General features: G+C 36.1%; 1 protein-coding gene across 4 annotated transcripts in view; it reads right to left on the reverse strand.

Moving 5' to 3' along the window:
- Positions 1 to 4,414: 4,414 nt before the first annotated feature.
- The window catches only part of LOC131539420 (polymeric immunoglobulin receptor-like), a 46,543-nt gene continuing 33,467 nt past the window's right edge, over positions 4,415 to 17,490 (reverse strand). Inside the window, exons 1-8 of one of the 4 annotated variants that reach the window (XM_058774040.1) lie at positions 12,613 to 13,079; positions 9,784 to 9,933; positions 7,946 to 9,689; positions 7,562 to 7,858; positions 7,145 to 7,462; positions 6,660 to 6,977; positions 6,307 to 6,582; positions 4,415 to 5,879 (exon numbers count right to left, since the gene is read on the reverse strand). In XM_058774040.1, coding sequence (XP_058630023.1) covers positions 5,725 to 5,879; positions 6,307 to 6,582; positions 6,660 to 6,977; positions 7,145 to 7,462; positions 7,562 to 7,858; positions 7,946 to 7,988 — 1,407 coding nt within the window. In that variant the 5' untranslated portion in view covers positions 7,989 to 9,689; positions 9,784 to 9,933; positions 12,613 to 13,079 and the 3' untranslated portion in view covers positions 4,415 to 5,724. Of the gene's footprint in view, positions 5,880 to 6,306; positions 6,583 to 6,659; positions 6,978 to 7,144; positions 7,463 to 7,561; positions 7,859 to 7,945; positions 9,690 to 9,783; positions 9,955 to 12,464; positions 13,080 to 17,490 lie in introns of those variants that run through there. The other 3 variants (XM_058774023.1, XM_058774031.1, XM_058774049.1) reach the window with 3 other exon arrangements.

Genomic DNA, 17,490 nt, shown 5'->3' on the forward strand with positions numbered 1-17,490 from the left:
AAGACATTTGGATACTGAAAATTACCAAAGGCTATTCTTTTGAATTTTATGAATTGATGTATTGCCTTCTTTTAGGATATGTCACACCTCCCCAAAAGGAAAGAACAGCCACAATCACCAAACACTAATGTGAGATTTCTTCCTTTGAAAATGATCAACTCTTAATACTTGATTCTGTATTTCTTAACATTGCCTTTCATATTCACATTTATTAGTTTGTTTTGTCCCCTCATCCAGGTCAATCTACCACTGAGGACAGAGCAGCCTATAGCCAGAGAAATACAGGTAAACATGACCTATTTCTATTTTAGTTATATTTCTATACGGTTCTATTGCTATATTTGCTATTGATAATTCAAATTATTTATCTTAAAGTCTTGTTCTTTTTAGGATGACAGCCCTAAGTCACATTCACCAGAGACTTCAGAAGATGGCACTTAATCAGAAGTGCAGGTAAATAAGAAAATTATCCCAGACTATGTGCAAATCAGGAATGTTGTATGTAATTTAGGTTTACATTGTGTTGTAGGTACATTGTCCGTAAGTGTGTAGTGACAACTGAATTTGAGATGAGATGCTTAATTCAGTACATAGCATAATGCATTGTTGATGAGTTTAAAAATAAGAATATAAACATTTAAACTGTAACTTATTTCTTTTGGTACACACTTTGATTAACAAATGGGAAAGAGTCAAAATAGGAGTGATCATACAGAATATCAACCATGCCGCTTCAGGTTCCTCAAATGACCATGTGACAGATACCAGTTGGCTGAACATCCTGGCATTTTCCCTGAAGCACAATGTAACAGGGGCTTTAATGGACGACCTACTGAAGCTGTTAAGGTTATGTAGTGGGGATGCTGCAAGCATCCCACGTAGCAAGTACATGCTAGAGAAGGCGTTTGAAGATTTTGTAGAAAAATCAGAATGCCATCATTATTGTGGTGCTTGCAGCTCTTACATTGGCCTTAGACACTGAAAGGCCAGTGAAGTAAAATGTCATATTTGCTCATCAACACAAACTGTGAGACAAAGTTTAGAGTTGGGCCAATTCTTTATTTGTATACCTTTGAGGGATCAATTTAAAGCTCTTTTGGAGAATGAACCTATTACAAACATTTATAATGACCAAAACGGATGGAATAACAGATATTTCTGATGGGAAGTTGTACAAATATCTGAAATCAGTTAGTGATTCTTTCTTTACCCTCTCATTCAATTGTGACGGAGTGCCTGTGTTCCGGTCCTCTAAATTCAGCATCTGGCCCTTATTATGCTCTGTTAATGAAGTAACCCGAGAGGAAAGAGATAAAAAATGTCATACTATGTGCCTTGTGGTTTGGATCATCTAAACCACTGATGACTAGCTTCCTCAAACCTTTTGTGGAGGAATGCAAAAGTCCTGGACAAATGGGACTTCAGTGGCAGGATCCAGTAGATCACTCAATCAAAACTGCAAAGGTCTATGCATAATGTGCTATATGTGATGCTGTTGCATGACCTTTATTGCAAAATTTCAAACAGTTTAATGAAGAATATGGGTGTGTGCACTGTCTTCATCCAGGTGTTCAAGTTAGAAAAGGCAATGGGACTGTGCGAGTGTATCCTTGTTTGGAGGAGATGCCAGAACTTAGAGATCACAACGCAACTGTGCAAATAGGTGACAGGGCTTGCAAAATTTCAAAACCCCTGGTAGCCCTTCGGGCAGGTACTCTTCAGATTTTGGTAGCCCGAAAATTAATTTAACTAGCCCAAATTAAACAAACAAAAAAAACAACTTAACTTTTTTTTGTTTTTTTTTAAAATATAGAAAATCAGATAGGAGTTTAAATGTCAAATCAAAAATATTTTCAATACACAAATATCAACAAATATGAAGGAAGGAATCTTATTTCACTATTTACAGGGTATCTGCAGAATTAAAAAAAAAAAAATTTAAGGCAATTTATGACCCATTTTAAGAGCTGCACAAGTAAAATGAACACAGAATGAGCGGGGTTGGACAATGTCTATGGTAACATACAGTATTGAGCCATAAAATTACATGATTTACAGTTCAGATACAGGTTTCCACAAAAACAAAAATCTTATACAACAGCATTTCAGGCTATAGACCATTTTTATGAAAAGGGATCAATCAAGCATATAAATGTTAATTTAAAATGTATAAATATTACGGTCTTAATTGTTTCAATTTTTAGAAGGCATATTAACTTCTTTCTCATTTACAACTCTGTGTTTGCTGCGTTAAAAGTTGATATTTGCATTGATCTGACCATAAACAGCAAGAAAGGCTTATTGGAAATGCAGATTCACTCTCTGCCACGAGGTGGCGCTTTAGGAGCGCTGAAATATTGCGGTTTCCCCGGAAACGCTGTACACAAAGCAGCTCTGCCCTCATAAACACTGCTTTATCAGGAATTATAGTTTAGATGAAATTAAAATGCCAACGACACGTTTCTGAGGACAGTCGGTTCCCTTCAGATACATTCACATAAAGACATCCGCGCTGCGTTTTGACTTGAAACGTGCAGCGCTCATTATTTATTCAATGACATCATTGCCTTTTAAAGTTTAATCCTGCAGTATCGACTCTTGTCTTTCCGTCCCCAACTGTAAGACCTCTAGAAATGATAATTAAGACATTTCTTATACCATTTAACGTATTTAAAACATTTTATGGCCTTAACTCTTAAAGTGAGTTGTATCAAATTTAAGGACCCGCGGGAGATCTGTATTTAAGGAGCCCGTCGGGCAGGCAGTGATACATTTTGGTAGCCCGACTGGAAAACACAATATCCCCGGGACGTCAGGCTAGCGATTTTACGAGCCCTGGGTGAGATTGCCAAAAATAATGAACAGAGCATTTTGGGTATAAAAGGGCCATCTCCAATTGTGGACTTGCCCTGTTTTGACCTGATCAATGGCATGGTCCCTGATTACATGCATTGGCTATTTGCCGGCAAACCCCCAGTAACACAGTTTATGGTTTGATTCCAAAAGCTACAGTCAACCATGGTATATTGGTTTGAACACTGCAAAAGTGGATGGACGTCTTTTAGCTATCAAGCCTCCAAGCATTTTTTCCCGAATCACACGGTCTATTGTTGAGAGAAGGTTTTGGAAAGCTCACTAATGGCAGAACTGGCTTTTATATTACAGTTTGCCAGTCCTGAAGGGGATACTTCCAAACAAGTATCTTTGCCACTGGGCTTTACTTGTGGAGGGTGTGAGCATTTTGCTAGGTTCAGACATTAGCCAAGAGGATATTGACCATGCTCATGAGGCTCTTGAGCTTTATGTTAAATCAGTTCAGTCTTTGTACGGCGAAGATCAGATGACCTACAATGTGCATTCACTCCTGCATTTGACTAAAAGTGTTGAGAATTTGGGTCCTCTCTGGGCCCAGTCTGCTTTCATGTTTGAGAACTACAATGGCTACTTGCTCAAGCAAGTGAAAAGCAGTAATGCAGTGCCTCAGCAGCTTTGCAAAAGGGTAGCATGGTCTCAGCTAAGGCCAGCTCATCTAATGATGTCTCACTTGAAATGAAATCATTCTACACAGTTCCTTACATGATGTTTACTGGAGGTCATTTCTATGCTAAATATGACAGGGTGACTGCACTTGGAGTGCCAAAGATTAGGCTGGTGTCTGAAAATGATATGAATGCATTGCTAGATGTACCCGGGAGCTCTACTGGCAGGTACTATAACAGAATAGTTGTCAATGGAGAGGTCATTCACAGCCAAACATACACAAAGACAAAGAAAAGGAACAACTCTGTTGTGATATTGAAAGATGGCAGTATCTTCAAGGATTCATACTTTCTCTGTCAGTGATGACCAACATCACCTATATGCAGTTGGCAAATTTGGAAATTGTACAGTGCAGAAGCTGGTTCGAGGATGTACTGTTAAAATATCATTGACCTTTATGAAGACTGCTCTTTCAAATCCTGTAGGAAAATGAACCGTTGACAGCAATGACATTTGTGAGACCATGTGTTTACTTTAATTGCGAAACGTCTGGTCCTGTTGTTTGTGAACAAATCAGGACATATTATTGTAAATGAATGAAGTTGAGTCATATGTTTCTAGATCAGTGATCTAAAGTGATAAAAATTGAGGGGTTAAAAATCGGCTGGAATGTAATTGACAAAGTCATTTCTGTATATGTGACATGAACTCTGTTGGTGGTGATTTGCATAAGAATTACTTTGACATTTTGGAAAGCTTTATGTTTGTAGGTAAAAAAAAAAAACTGTTGTATATACTAAACTTAGTACTGTGATAAAGTAATTGTCAAAAATGAAAATTAAATCTGGTGATGTAGGATTTGAAAGGAAAACTATATTGATATGTGAAATATGCAACTGTATCTTGTAGAATACACTCTACACACACACAAGCACACATTTTAATTACAATTTTTCTTTTTTTTATTAGTTTAAATTTTGTGTTTCATCTAAGGCTGAATATCAGTATACAGGTTATGACTATGATTGACTATAGACATAGGGCTCCACTTAGGACAAGATAAGAGCAAGGGCATGATTTAAGTACAGCCTTATCAGAATGAGCTTTATTGCCAGGTATGTTTACACATACAAGGAATTTGTTTTTGTGACAGAAGCTCCACAGTGCGACAGAATGACAGTGACAAGACAAAACACAGATAATAAAAGAATAAAAATAGAACAATTAAATATTACAATAGACAATTTTGTCGACCAGACAGCAACAGTTCAAAGAAGGGAAACTGGGTAAACTGCACGATGTTTTATACACATCTCAAGAGATGTGGTGGACATTCACATTAAATTAGCATTCTTTCCCTATGTTTTTACATCATGAAAATCTATAAGGCTTTAGTCATATGCAAGACGTATATAACATGTATGATTGAAAATACATTAATATTATGCATTTTGTATATGTGGTTTTTGAAGCATATATGTCCCTTACGATATTCTGTTGGAACATATAAGAATCACAAGTGTTTTTAACAGAACTTTTCCATATGGGTTTCTTTCATTTTTATTGAAAATAAACACCTTTCTGACCTGACATGTGATGGGAAAATGGAGAAGAACGAGTTCGGTAGAAGGCGAATTCAAACTCAAGTCAATTGTGTCAATAGTTGTCATCAAGCGCCTCATGTCTAACACCACTGTTTCTGTTACACCAATGCCTGCCTTGCCTGCCCTATTACTACACCTCTGACGACAACAAAAAAAAATCTACTTTTAAAATATTGGTTTTACACAGTTTGTAGTTAAGGGAAGGAGGCGGGGACCGGCAAAAAATTTACTTAAATTTTAATTCTAAAATAAACAAGAAATCAAAAGTAAGAGCCCTTTACAAAAGACTGCCGCATAACAATAATGACCCACAACAAACTAAGATGTCCGAGGCCTGGTCCTCCCTCATCCTTCTCTATCGTCACTCCTTCTTTTATGTATCCGGAGCTCCTCCGTGGGACTCGAGATGCAGATGTCGCTCAATATCATTTGCTCCAGTGGACTCACTCCGCTCCCACGGCTCTCGGCCCCATTCATCACAACTGGTGCGATGTATGATTTGTGATCTCTGTAAGGAGTAGAGTCTCAGACGGTGACTGTGGTGTAATCAGAGTGAATCTCATTCTTACTGAATCTGACTGTAGCATCACTGAGAGACTCTTCATGCTTCTGGAAACTGACAGCAGCGTACAGGAGCCCATCAGAGGGGATTGTGGGTAACTGTGCAGTAGACTGAACTGGGCTGTGTGTAAGCGTCACTTTGCCGCTCGTGTCTTAATTTCCACACAGTCAGAGTGAATCCACCGATCAGCAGCAGAATCACACACACACTAATAATGATGATCATGGAGAAATCTGAAATAAAACACATGAATGAAATATTGTCTACACAAATACTACTTTTTATGACGTTAATTTTCAGCCCTTTTCTATTTAACATTATTGGTTATAAATACATTTTACAAAACAAGTATGAGTAAACCATGCAAACATGTCCCTGCGGGGCCTATGCTGGCTTTTTGCGGGCACAGTGGGCTAGGGCCAGCCCACACCAAACCTAAACCCCACACTATGGGACTGCCCACATTAATCCCATGATGGCCTAGTGTGGGCTGGCCCGTTCAGGCCCAAAACAACCTCAGAACTGCACACATATTCAACTTCATCTCTGTTTCTGTCTCTGTTGAGTCTCTTGTGTCTCACTGTTGGTTTCCTGAACAATTTTGTTTCTATTTGAAGCATTGAGAGTGAAGCAAATACATTGATTAAATTGTTAATTTACCTTTTTTCACATTTAAATGCACTTTAGACATGACGTGAGCTCCACACCAGTATATCCCAGAATCCTCTTCTCTCAGATCAGTGATGTTCACAGTAAAGACTCCAGTAGATGCTTCATCACTGAAAGAGAATCGATCATCTCTGATCATCTCCAATGAAACTCCATCCTTCACACACATGGAGGCTTCATATGCTTTACAGAAGCTTTTCTGATCTTCATCATGATGTTTGCACTGGATTGACACGTCGTCTCCTTCATACTTAGTCAAGTTCAGCTCTGGAAATGATTACAAACACAAGAACATCAATTCACAGCCGTAGCTTCACATATTCAGATGAATAAACCTTCCTCACCCTCGTTCATGATGACCATCAGATGAGTGTAAAGATAATTGAGGTCTGTTTCTAATGTCACTGCACACCAGTATTTCCCAGCATCCTCTGCTGTCAGTCCAGTGATGGTCCCAGTGAAGACACTTGCAGTGACGTTATCTTTCAGAGTCAGTCTGTCAGTCTTGGTCTCTTTCTCTTCTCTCACAGTCTCACTGAGAGGATTTCTGTCTCTAGTGGAGCACTTCCCCTTACAGAGAGACTTTGTGTTTGATTTATAGATTGAATCATAAGGACAGATGATCTCAGCAGATTCTCCTTCACGTCTCACTACTGGAGGTACTTTACATAAAGAACAGGTCAACTGTACATTAATAATTATAAAATATTTCTGTCTTTGGTAAATAATGTAAACAATATTTTATAATGTCATATCTAATCAACTCTGCTGCAAATGCAAATTTCAGACATTTTTAAACAAGATTTAATTGAGTGTTTGTTTTACTTACTACTAATATGCAGATGAACATTATTAATAATGGAGTAACTGTACGAGTGTCTGTTGATCCAAACTCCACACAAATAAACTCCTCCATCATCTGGTGTCACAGCAGTAATCCTCACACTGAAGATGTTGTTATGTTTGTCATCAGAAATACTGAATCTTTCTTTCTTCTTCCATCTGCTGTAAATCATCTCAATTGAGTCTTTTCCTTCTTTGAATATGATCTTTAAATCATTAATATGATTCTGTGAATATTCACAGCTGAAGGTGGCAGTTTCTCCAACATTCACCATCACTTTCTTTGACACTTTACAACATGAATCTGTCATTTACATAATAAAGAAATATATTTTACTTTTAAACAGGCTTTAAAAATGGTCAGGAATTTTACTACACAGATTTTGATGTAAAAATGACTGACCGTCTTCCACATGTAAAGTCAAATCTAAACCCCACTTGTAAAGAACACCAATCCAGTATCCTCCAGCATCATGTTCATTCAAATCTCTGATGAAGATCGTGAGGTTTCCCTCATTGTTTTGAAACAACGTAAATTTTCCAACACTGATCCATTTATCATGTTTCGTATTATTCATTATATTTCTCCACCCAGGTAATTTATTAAAGCATTTAACATTTGTACTGAACCAAAGTTTCCCAGAATCAACAAGCACGCTTCCTCCAGAATATCCAGTGACGCTAAAGCATCTCACTGCATCTGTCAATCAGATTGATAATGTGATCAGAAAGCTGATGAACAGAAAACAGCATCATTACTGCAGTGATGAAAGAGAAAAGCTCTGACCTGAGATCAGGTAGAAAGTGAAGAAGATGAGGAGGATCTTCATTGTGACGAGTTCAGTCTTCTTTATGCTGAATGATCTCTGTGAATCTCTCTGTCTCTACATCTGTCTGCTTTAGTTACTTCCTCTTTATTCAGCTCTTTATCAGTAACGAGCAGCTTTACTGGCTCCTCCCACCATCACCACTGACTGAATATCACATTAATCACACTGAAAGAGCGCCACCTACTGGAGGATACAGTGTCTGACACCGAGTTATTTAGCAGCGTTGCTTGAGTTTGTAAATGTATTTTGAGGGATTTGTGAACCACGCAGTGCGACCATTAGTTACACCACTGCTGTTAAACTCCAGAAAGAACCATATGCTTGTGCTCTGTGACGGCAAAACTTCAGAAGACATAAAAGAGGTCTGTGTAAAAACAGGTCTAAACTGAATTGACTACTCACAGAACATCTCCTCTCAGCTCTGTTAAAATTTGATACACCCACAACTTTCACATTCAAAAGGACCTACATATAGAGAAAAAGGAGGAGTTGAAACTAAACCTCATCGGACAGATTTTGCATGCCATATTTGAATATTTATTTTCTAAAATAAAAATTGACCACGTGTGATGAGATACACAGGGTTACAAATACAATGCATTATTAGTCCCACTGTTACTGAGGTGGTTTTATTAGGTGTTTTAATCATACAGAGTTGAGTTTCAATGTAAAACAATGGTCCAAAAGCTACAGGAAGTTTAAGGTATAAGTTTCCAGTGAGGGGGTTCTGCAGTCTCTGATCTTCCTACTGAGATTCAAACTATGTGTGAATGTTTACATGTCTCTAGTTCTCATGACCAGGTGCTGCTTAAAACATCTGGAGATAATGTTATCTACAAGGTCTAGGCAAGCTGGTGCTCACAAGGCTTTGGACCATTTGATGTAAATTAGGTCTGTTTGCCTGTTTTGGGGTATGTTTTCTCACTTCTGTTTAACCCTGGGTGTAAGGTCAGTATGGATAATGGCTGCCTTAGTTAGACTTTTGATGACTGCAGCACCACACAGCACGTTCTCAATAAAGAAGCCTGCTGGAGATACCAGAGAGTCTCCTGGTCTTCGCTTCTGAGTTTCCAACACCTGTCATGTTGTAACAACTAAACATAAGCCTCCTGACCTTTATGAAGTATTTCATTTGACCTTAATAAAACATTTTGAAAGAAGAACTGAGACATTACAAAAACCTTTTAATTTGGTTACACTTTATTTCGATAGGCCACTTTAGACATTCTACTAACTATAAGTAACTTTGTAACTACATGTCAACTACATGTCTACTAACTCTCAGTAGGGCAGGTTTAGAGTTAGTAGAATAAGTTGACATATACTTGCAAAGTTTCTAATACTCAGTATGTTGTGGACCCATCAAAATAAAGTGTTAGAAGATATTAAACAGAGTCTACTAATACTCATAATGACTGCTAGTTGACATGTAGTTGCAAAGTTACTTACTGTTAGTAGAATGTCTAAAGTGGACTATCGAAATAAAGTGTTACCTTTAATTTTTCATATTACAAAAATTCACAGAATCTTTTTATGGAGTGGAAAATGTGTGTCTGTGGAAACCAGTTTTCTGTTCTTATCACATCTGCGGGCGGCTGAAGGTCTTCTTGGTTTGACCCGAATAATTTAAATGCAAGAGCAAAAGAAAACCACAGGCACGAAAGCAGTTCATGTTGGTTCATCTTTAGCGCACTAAAAACCCTGCAAACACAAAGCATTGAGAACTTTACAAGCTAGTCTCTTTAACATAATAAGGCAGTTTCTTGATAATAAAAAGTATTCATTCAACACTTACAGTAGATGCAGGATGAATTATTGAATGTGCAACTTAGTCTTTGTCTTCTGCTCAATGTTTTGCTTACATCTTCAGTCTCATGTGTCTCACTGTGGGTTTCTTCACAATCAAATTATACAGAGACCCTGAACCTTCATCTGTATTCTGTCGCTGTGAATTGAAAAAAATGACCTGTTTTTCAAGAAACACAAAAATGAAACACTTGTGAGAACAACTTTTTGTTTGACGGGTGAATGACAGGGTCATGTGTGATGATCTGTGATTTTGTGAATGAATTCAGTCTGCAGTAATTGAATAGTCAGAGGAAACTGTTTCTGAAGGTGTCATTGTGTTTGTTGCTGTGTTTTCAAGAAAAAGAAAAAAAATTAACACAATCAAACTAAGCATTTGTTTTAAAAGATTTGTTTATTTGGGTTACAACGCAAGTAGGCTATATCCGTCTTATTCATTTTGTTAATAAAAGTTAGATGTTTAATATAGGTATATTTGCCATTGTACTATTTTATGGCTGTGTTTTAATTAATAGGCTAATAATGAACCACAAACGATCATTTTATTAATTTGTGTTACAATGCAGATAAAACATATTCCCCTTATTCATACTGTTAATAAAAGTTCAAAGTTTAATATAAGTTAATTTGTCATTGTATAGTTTTATTGTATAGCCTACACTGTAAAAAATGCTGTAAAATTTACAGTAACTTACTGGCAATTTTGGTTGCCAGTAAGACTGTAAATTTACAAAAGTACTGTAAATCAATAATTACAATTGTACTGTAAAAATACAGCAAACTCTTGAAATTACAAGAGCACAAGAAATTACAGTGAAGATTTTTCACTGTTGTGATGGTGTGTAAACAATTTCTTGTGCTCTTGTAATTTCACTCACATTCATAAACGTTTCTACTGTAATTTTACAGTGATATCTGTAAAAAAAACAAATAATTGTAATTATTGATTTACAGATTTTTTTTGTAAATTTACAGTCTTAATGGCAACCAAAATTGCCAGTAAGTTACTGTAAATTGCACAGTAATTTTTACAGTGTAGCCTTCATTATTATTATTATTATTATTGTTATTATTATTATTAATAATAATAATGAGCCAAACTAGCATTCGTTTGAAGTAAGGGGAAATCCAAAAACCTTTTATTTATTAAGTTGAAACCAATCCAAATCTTTTTTTTCTATTAATTTTAATGAATATACAAATTAGTAAAATGAGTTTTATTTATTTTTATTTTTAATTTTTTATATTTATTTTTTATTCATTTGAAAATACACAACAAATAATTGATAAAATTTTTTAAATTGAAAAAAGCCTTGTCAGGTGTATGTGCTCTTGAGACATGTTTTACCCAGTGCACATCTAACCTTCAGCCGTCAGTAAGCGAGACTATTGACTGAATATCACATTAATCGCACTGAAAGAGCGCCATCTAGTGGATGATACAGTGTCTGATATTGAAGCTCATACAGGTTTCATGTTCTTTATATAAGGGCAAATAACACTGAAGTGAATTTATCTGCATTATTTAAATCTTCTAAACTGAACATGTAAGTTCACTGAGGTTTTCCTGGAAATGAAAATGCATCTCGTACTTTGAGTTTTTGACATTTTTATGAGTCCTAAGAAACATTAACCACTCTTTAGGAGCAAACAGACCTTACTAACAGACCTAACTGGATTTTTAATTTTTTTCGAAAACTTTATAAATAAAAAATACCATACATTAACATGGATTCAGCACCACAGACAGCAGCTGTTAATCAGACATCACTGATGACAGTTTAACAACACAAACACAAAAGGTAAGTCCCTGGAACTTGAGTTTATCTGTGTCCTTCACTCTGACTGTGGTCATAAACATTTGCATGAACAATGGATCCATGCAATTATCAAATATTAGGCTAAAGCTTCAAATAATTACATAAATTAACTCTTTCTTTTCACACATGCATTAGTGGCATTTTACAATTTATCAAACTAGAACACAAGAACTTTGCTTTCTTTATCAGTTACCATGCAACCACATAAAATTAATTTTAATGAAACCAAGACATTGTTTAGGCGTAGAAATTTAACTTTAACTCAAATTTGCTACTAGATGGAACCAGAGTTTCATCAAGACCTGGTTGTGTGTTTACTGTAAGTGGTACAAAACTATAATAATAAATACAATGGTGAACAGGACATCATAACCACTAACACTAAAGAGATCATCTAGAGGTTAAAAAATTAAAACAATGTAAAATTTCATGTTTATAGTCTCGACCAAGTTAGTTCTCTAAAGTTAGTGATAAAAAGTTCAATGTTTTTATTGTCTCTCTAAATTATAATATCACTAACAAAAAAAGGGATCGTCTTTAATATATCGCCGCTTATGTACACTAAAAGGTTGTAATTTGCTGTAAGAAAGCTACATTTGAGATACAAATTAATTATACGTTTACCCCCGTTTTACCATTAACTGACAACCACTATATTGCATTGTTGGGTCGAATATTAAATGAGCATGCAGTATTCACATTTCGTTCTGAAAATGTACCAATAGTTTGATATATTGTTTGAAATGTGCCATCCATTTTGATATCTTAGCACGTCTGTGTACTGCATAATTTAACATGTTTATAATGTATTGTTGTTTGAGTTTGTAAATAATTGTAGTTATTCACGAACCCCAGCAGCGTGACCGTTTAGTCAAAGCACTGCTGTCAAGCTCCAGAAGAAAATCGTCCCTGCGCTTGCTGCTCTGTAAATGCACGTCTTCTAAAGTCATAAAACAGCTCTCCGTGAGGAACAGAACTAAATTGAATTGAATACTCACATTGCTCTCTTATCTTCTCGTTCATATGACAAATTATCCGCGGGCTCTGTTTTCAATCAAACGACGTGCAGCGCGCAGCGCCATAAAAGGAGAAAAAGCAGTAGAAACTGCGCTTAAACTTCATTGGCTGTTGCATGTTTTGTTGTTATGCCATATTTGAATATAAGCAATTTAAATAAGAGCGGAAGATTCTTAAAATAAACAGTTAACCATGAGGCAGAAACAAATACGACTCATTTTGTGATCAGCGGTATCTGCCAGTGAGGAAGTCTTTTAATTTCAGAATAGAGTTGAATTTTAAAACAATGCGAATAGTCCCCGTGCTATATAATGATCTACCGTATATATTCATCATCTACACAATGTCGAAGTTATTGTACATGCAAAAAATAATAATAAAAAGCATAATGACCTCCTTGTATACATTTCAGAAGAAATGAATAAAAGTTCATTAACATTTAAAGCCAGATTTAGAGCCAGCCCTGAACAATTAGCTCTATTTAATTATTTTCATAAAAAAAAAAAAAATTTTATATATATATATATATATATATATATATATATATATATATATATATATATGTGTGTGTGTGTGTGTGTGTGTGTGTGTGTGTGTGTGTTTAGGTCTATTCAAGTGATAGTTCACTCAATGATGATCCAAGGCTTCAGCCACTGGGAAAAAATTTATTATATAGTAGTATAATATTTTCATTTTTCATATATTACACAAATTCATATTATTATTTTATGGTGGAAAGTGAAACGACTGTCTCTACTGGAACTGAAAACCCATTTCCTGTTTTTATCACACCTGAAAGTGGTTAAAGGACATCTTGGTTTGACAGAAATAATACGTACAGAAAACCACAAGCTGAAGAGCAGCACGCTATTTAATCTTCAGCACACTGACCACAGTTTTAATCTGCCCTGCAAACACAAAGCACTGAGACATTTACAAACAAGTCTCTTTAATCTAGTAAGGATACTGAGTTAAAGAGCAATTCTGAAGTAATTCACAAAAAATGTTAACTGCAGTATTTGTCTCATCTGTTTAATTTGCTCTTGCATTTAACTGTCTGATGATGATCCCATAATATTACAACACAAAATCAGAAACTGACATTACACATTCAACAATGCTGTAACCTTTGTTACCGAGATTGACATTTTTTTTTCTCTCTCTGAATTGAAATCTGAATTCAGAAAAGCAAACTAGCATATGAATTTTATTATTACTGCTATACTGAAGATGCACTATAATATTTCAAATTTTACCAGGGAGATAACAATGATGATGAAAAAAAAAAAATAATAATAATGTAAAACATGTAAATGTTGCTTGTTTAAAGTGGTACTGATATAAATTAAACAAACAAACAAAAAAAAATGCATGAGATTTAAAAATTTTTACAGACACTGATTGGGACATTGATTGAGACATTTACAGACATTGATTTGGGAGTTCATTGTTTCAATGTTGTTTGATTTGTTATTATAAAAATAAAACTGTCAAATTACATATGAATAATTTGTTGATCATTTTCTGAAACAGTTTTCTAAATATATGACTTTCCGTAAATGTTGAAGATGCATTACTGGATGTCTGCAGTAAATTGAGCAACTCTTTAGTCTTTATTGTCTTCTGCTCACGATGATGTTCATCTTCTGTCTGTCTGTGTTCAGTCTCATGTGTCTCACGGTGGGTTTCCTGAATAAGTCTGTTTAATCTTCACATTTAAAATAAACTGAGACCCTGAACCTTCATCTGTTTTCTGCGGTTTTGAGCTGGACTGAAAAAAAACTGTTTACCACGCAAACACACACACACACACACACACACACAACAACAACACCTGAAGTATCAACGAGAAACTTAGAGACAAAAAAAATCTCAGATTAAAAATGTCATTAAATGTCTTTAAATTTCCCAATAAAAACGAATAATTTTGGGAAAAAAGAGAAAATGATTACTGTTCAGACCTCAAATTACCTTAAGTTAGTTTTTATGTGAAAAATCAGTACTGATATAAATATCCAAAATAAAACTTATAAAACGATTCCATTCAGATTATCTTTTAACAGTAAGCAAGAAAAGATTGTAAAAAAAAAAAAGAGAAAAATTCCTTATTCTTCATGAAATAAACGCTGTATATGGCTCGACAGTAAAGTCTTACACCAAAAAATAACTAATACCAACAGAACAAGAATAAACTGAAAAAAGAAGAAAACCATCAGCAAAAGAAAATAAGTTATTAAAAAAAGTTCTTATTTATAGTGCTTACGACTAATATCTCTTAACATGTACAAATCTCAAGCAGGTCAAAGATAATTAATATTCAGAGAGGCGAGAGTAAATAAAATAAAAGTTGGTTGAACTTGTCTGTTTAAGAGCTGCTAATAAAAAAGTGAGTTTATTAACCCCTTCAGACCTGGCGTCCATTGGAATGGACATTACATATTTCTGGGTCTAAACCAATAAAAAATCTCTGATTTCATTGTTTGGATAATGCTTATTACTGATTGGTTCCTGATTATCCAATCACAATGGAGAAATTACTTTTGACTTGATCTGAGAGAGCTTCAGACATCAGACAAGACAAGCATGGCTCTGAAGCTCAAGAGAGGGAGGAGTAAGTGCCTATTTTTCATAAAAAATGTTAATTTATGTTCATGCTAGCCTAATACATTTTCTCTCAGCATAATTTTAACAATTTCAAGTGTTAATATTTCAAGTTATTTTGAAAATGTTTCATTTCATTAAGTTATAGGATTTTTTCAAAGTTTAATGTCCATCCCAATGGACATCAGGAGTCAAGAGATATTAGCCAGCACTCAGTTAGTTCATGCAAAGAAACAAAATACCTATAAGCATTTCATAGCTAAGCTATGACTTCACAATTGATTTATTTTATAGTCAAGAAAGTGGACCCTGAGAATGATTACACATCCTTTTGATCTAGCTGTGGTCAACAGTTGGTTAGAGTACAGGCTGGGTGCCAAGAGGGCCAATCTCCAGACAAAAGACACCCTGGATCTCCTCCATTTCAAGATGAATGTGGCCCAGTGTCTGGTGAGTGTCCATAAACCAGTGGCAGCAAAACGTGGAAGACCCAGTATGTCTCCAGAACCACAACTGCATGCCCACTACCTGAAGTGCAGTATGATACGGTTGACCACGTGCTGAATTATGATGAGAAGACAGAGGTACACATGTATTCTGTGACAAATGCAACATCCACCTTTGCTTTGTGCCACACAGAAACTGCGTCAAGGCTGCTCATCGCAAATGAGAGAATATATGGGAATATCCAGCAGATGTATTTTTGTTATTTTCCATTTGTTATGAATGAAGCATTTATATAGCACTTTATTGTGTATTGCTATACACCCAAAGCGCTTTACAATCATGTCGGGGGTCTCTTCTCAACCACCACCAGTGTGCAGCATCCACTTGGATGATGCGACAGCAGCCACAGGACAACGGCGCCAGTGCGCTCACCACACACACAATCAGGAGAGAGTGTCGTAGAGCCAATTCAGTGGATGGGGATTATTAGGAGGCCATGATAGACAGGGGCCAGTGGAGGCAACTGGGATTTTTAGTGACCACAGAGAGTCAGGACCTCAGTTTAACGTCTCATCCGAAAGACGGTGCTTTTTGACAGTATAGTGTCCCCGTCACTATACCGGGGCATTAGGACCCACACATACCACAGGGTGAGCACCCCCTGCTGGCCTCACTAACACCTCTTCCAACAGCTACCTAGTTTTCCCAGGCGGTCTCCCATCCAGGTACTGACCAGGCTCAGCCCTGCTTAGCTTCGTGGGCAACCGGTCTTGGGCTGCAGGGTGATATGGCTGTGGCCATTTGTTAGTAATTGGGTGATCTCTTATTAGCTTACAATGTTAAAAGTTAGAAATGCATTTGGAAGATCCGTGATAACTGAATGCAAAACTGATTTCTTGGGGTTACATTGCCCACAATCATCCAACCCATTCAATCCACCAACCCCCTATGTTAAAAACATGGCCTTTTTTAATCTAAGATTTCATGGCATTTTATGTTCATTTAGTCGTGGCGTCCATTGTAATGGACATGAAAAAATACCAATAAAAACATAAATTATCAAAAATGTTTTTTTCCCCTTTATTTCTATGCTGGAAGGGAGTAAAAATTAACTGGGATTTTTTTTTTTTTTGCTCAGCAGAAAGAAATCAGGTCTGAAGGGGTTACATATATATGTCAAAAGCTGCATTTGGAGTAGAAACTTGACATTATATTCTAGAAGTGTCACACAGGGCTTTTATTTCCTGCCTTTGTCACACCCTCAAATTGACATGACAAATATTTAAATGTGTGAAAGGAGCAACATGAGCAGCAGCAGAAACTTCATGAACTTCATGTGAATTCTCATGATTCACACACTGAACTGAACGACCCTGATCAAACCAAACAACTGTTCAACACTAAATTATGAATTATGAAGAGATTTTAATAAAAGAACAAGAAAAGAAAGCCTATTTTTACTGATGTAATGTGTGATGATCTGTTATAAGTGAGTTAGTTGAGTCTCATGCGGTGACTGACTGCGGCGTAATCAGAGTGAATCTCATTCTTACTGAATCTGACTGTAGCGTCACTGAGAGACTCTTCATGCTTCTGGAAACTGACAGCAGCGTACAGGAGCCCATCAGAGGGGATTGTGGGTAACTGTGCAGTAGACTGAACTGGACTGTGTGCGTGAGCATCACCTCGTCTCTTGTGTCTTAATTTCCACACAGTCAGAGTGAATCCACCGATCAGCAGCAGAATCACACACACACTAATAATGATGATCATGGAGAAATCTGAGAATAAAACACAAACACACAGAGCTA

The sequence above is a fragment of the Onychostoma macrolepis genome, chromosome 01 (genome assembly GCF_012432095.1).
Source record: "Onychostoma macrolepis isolate SWU-2019 chromosome 01, ASM1243209v1, whole genome shotgun sequence".
Classification (NCBI taxonomy): Eukaryota; Metazoa; Chordata; class Actinopteri; order Cypriniformes; family Cyprinidae; genus Onychostoma; species Onychostoma macrolepis.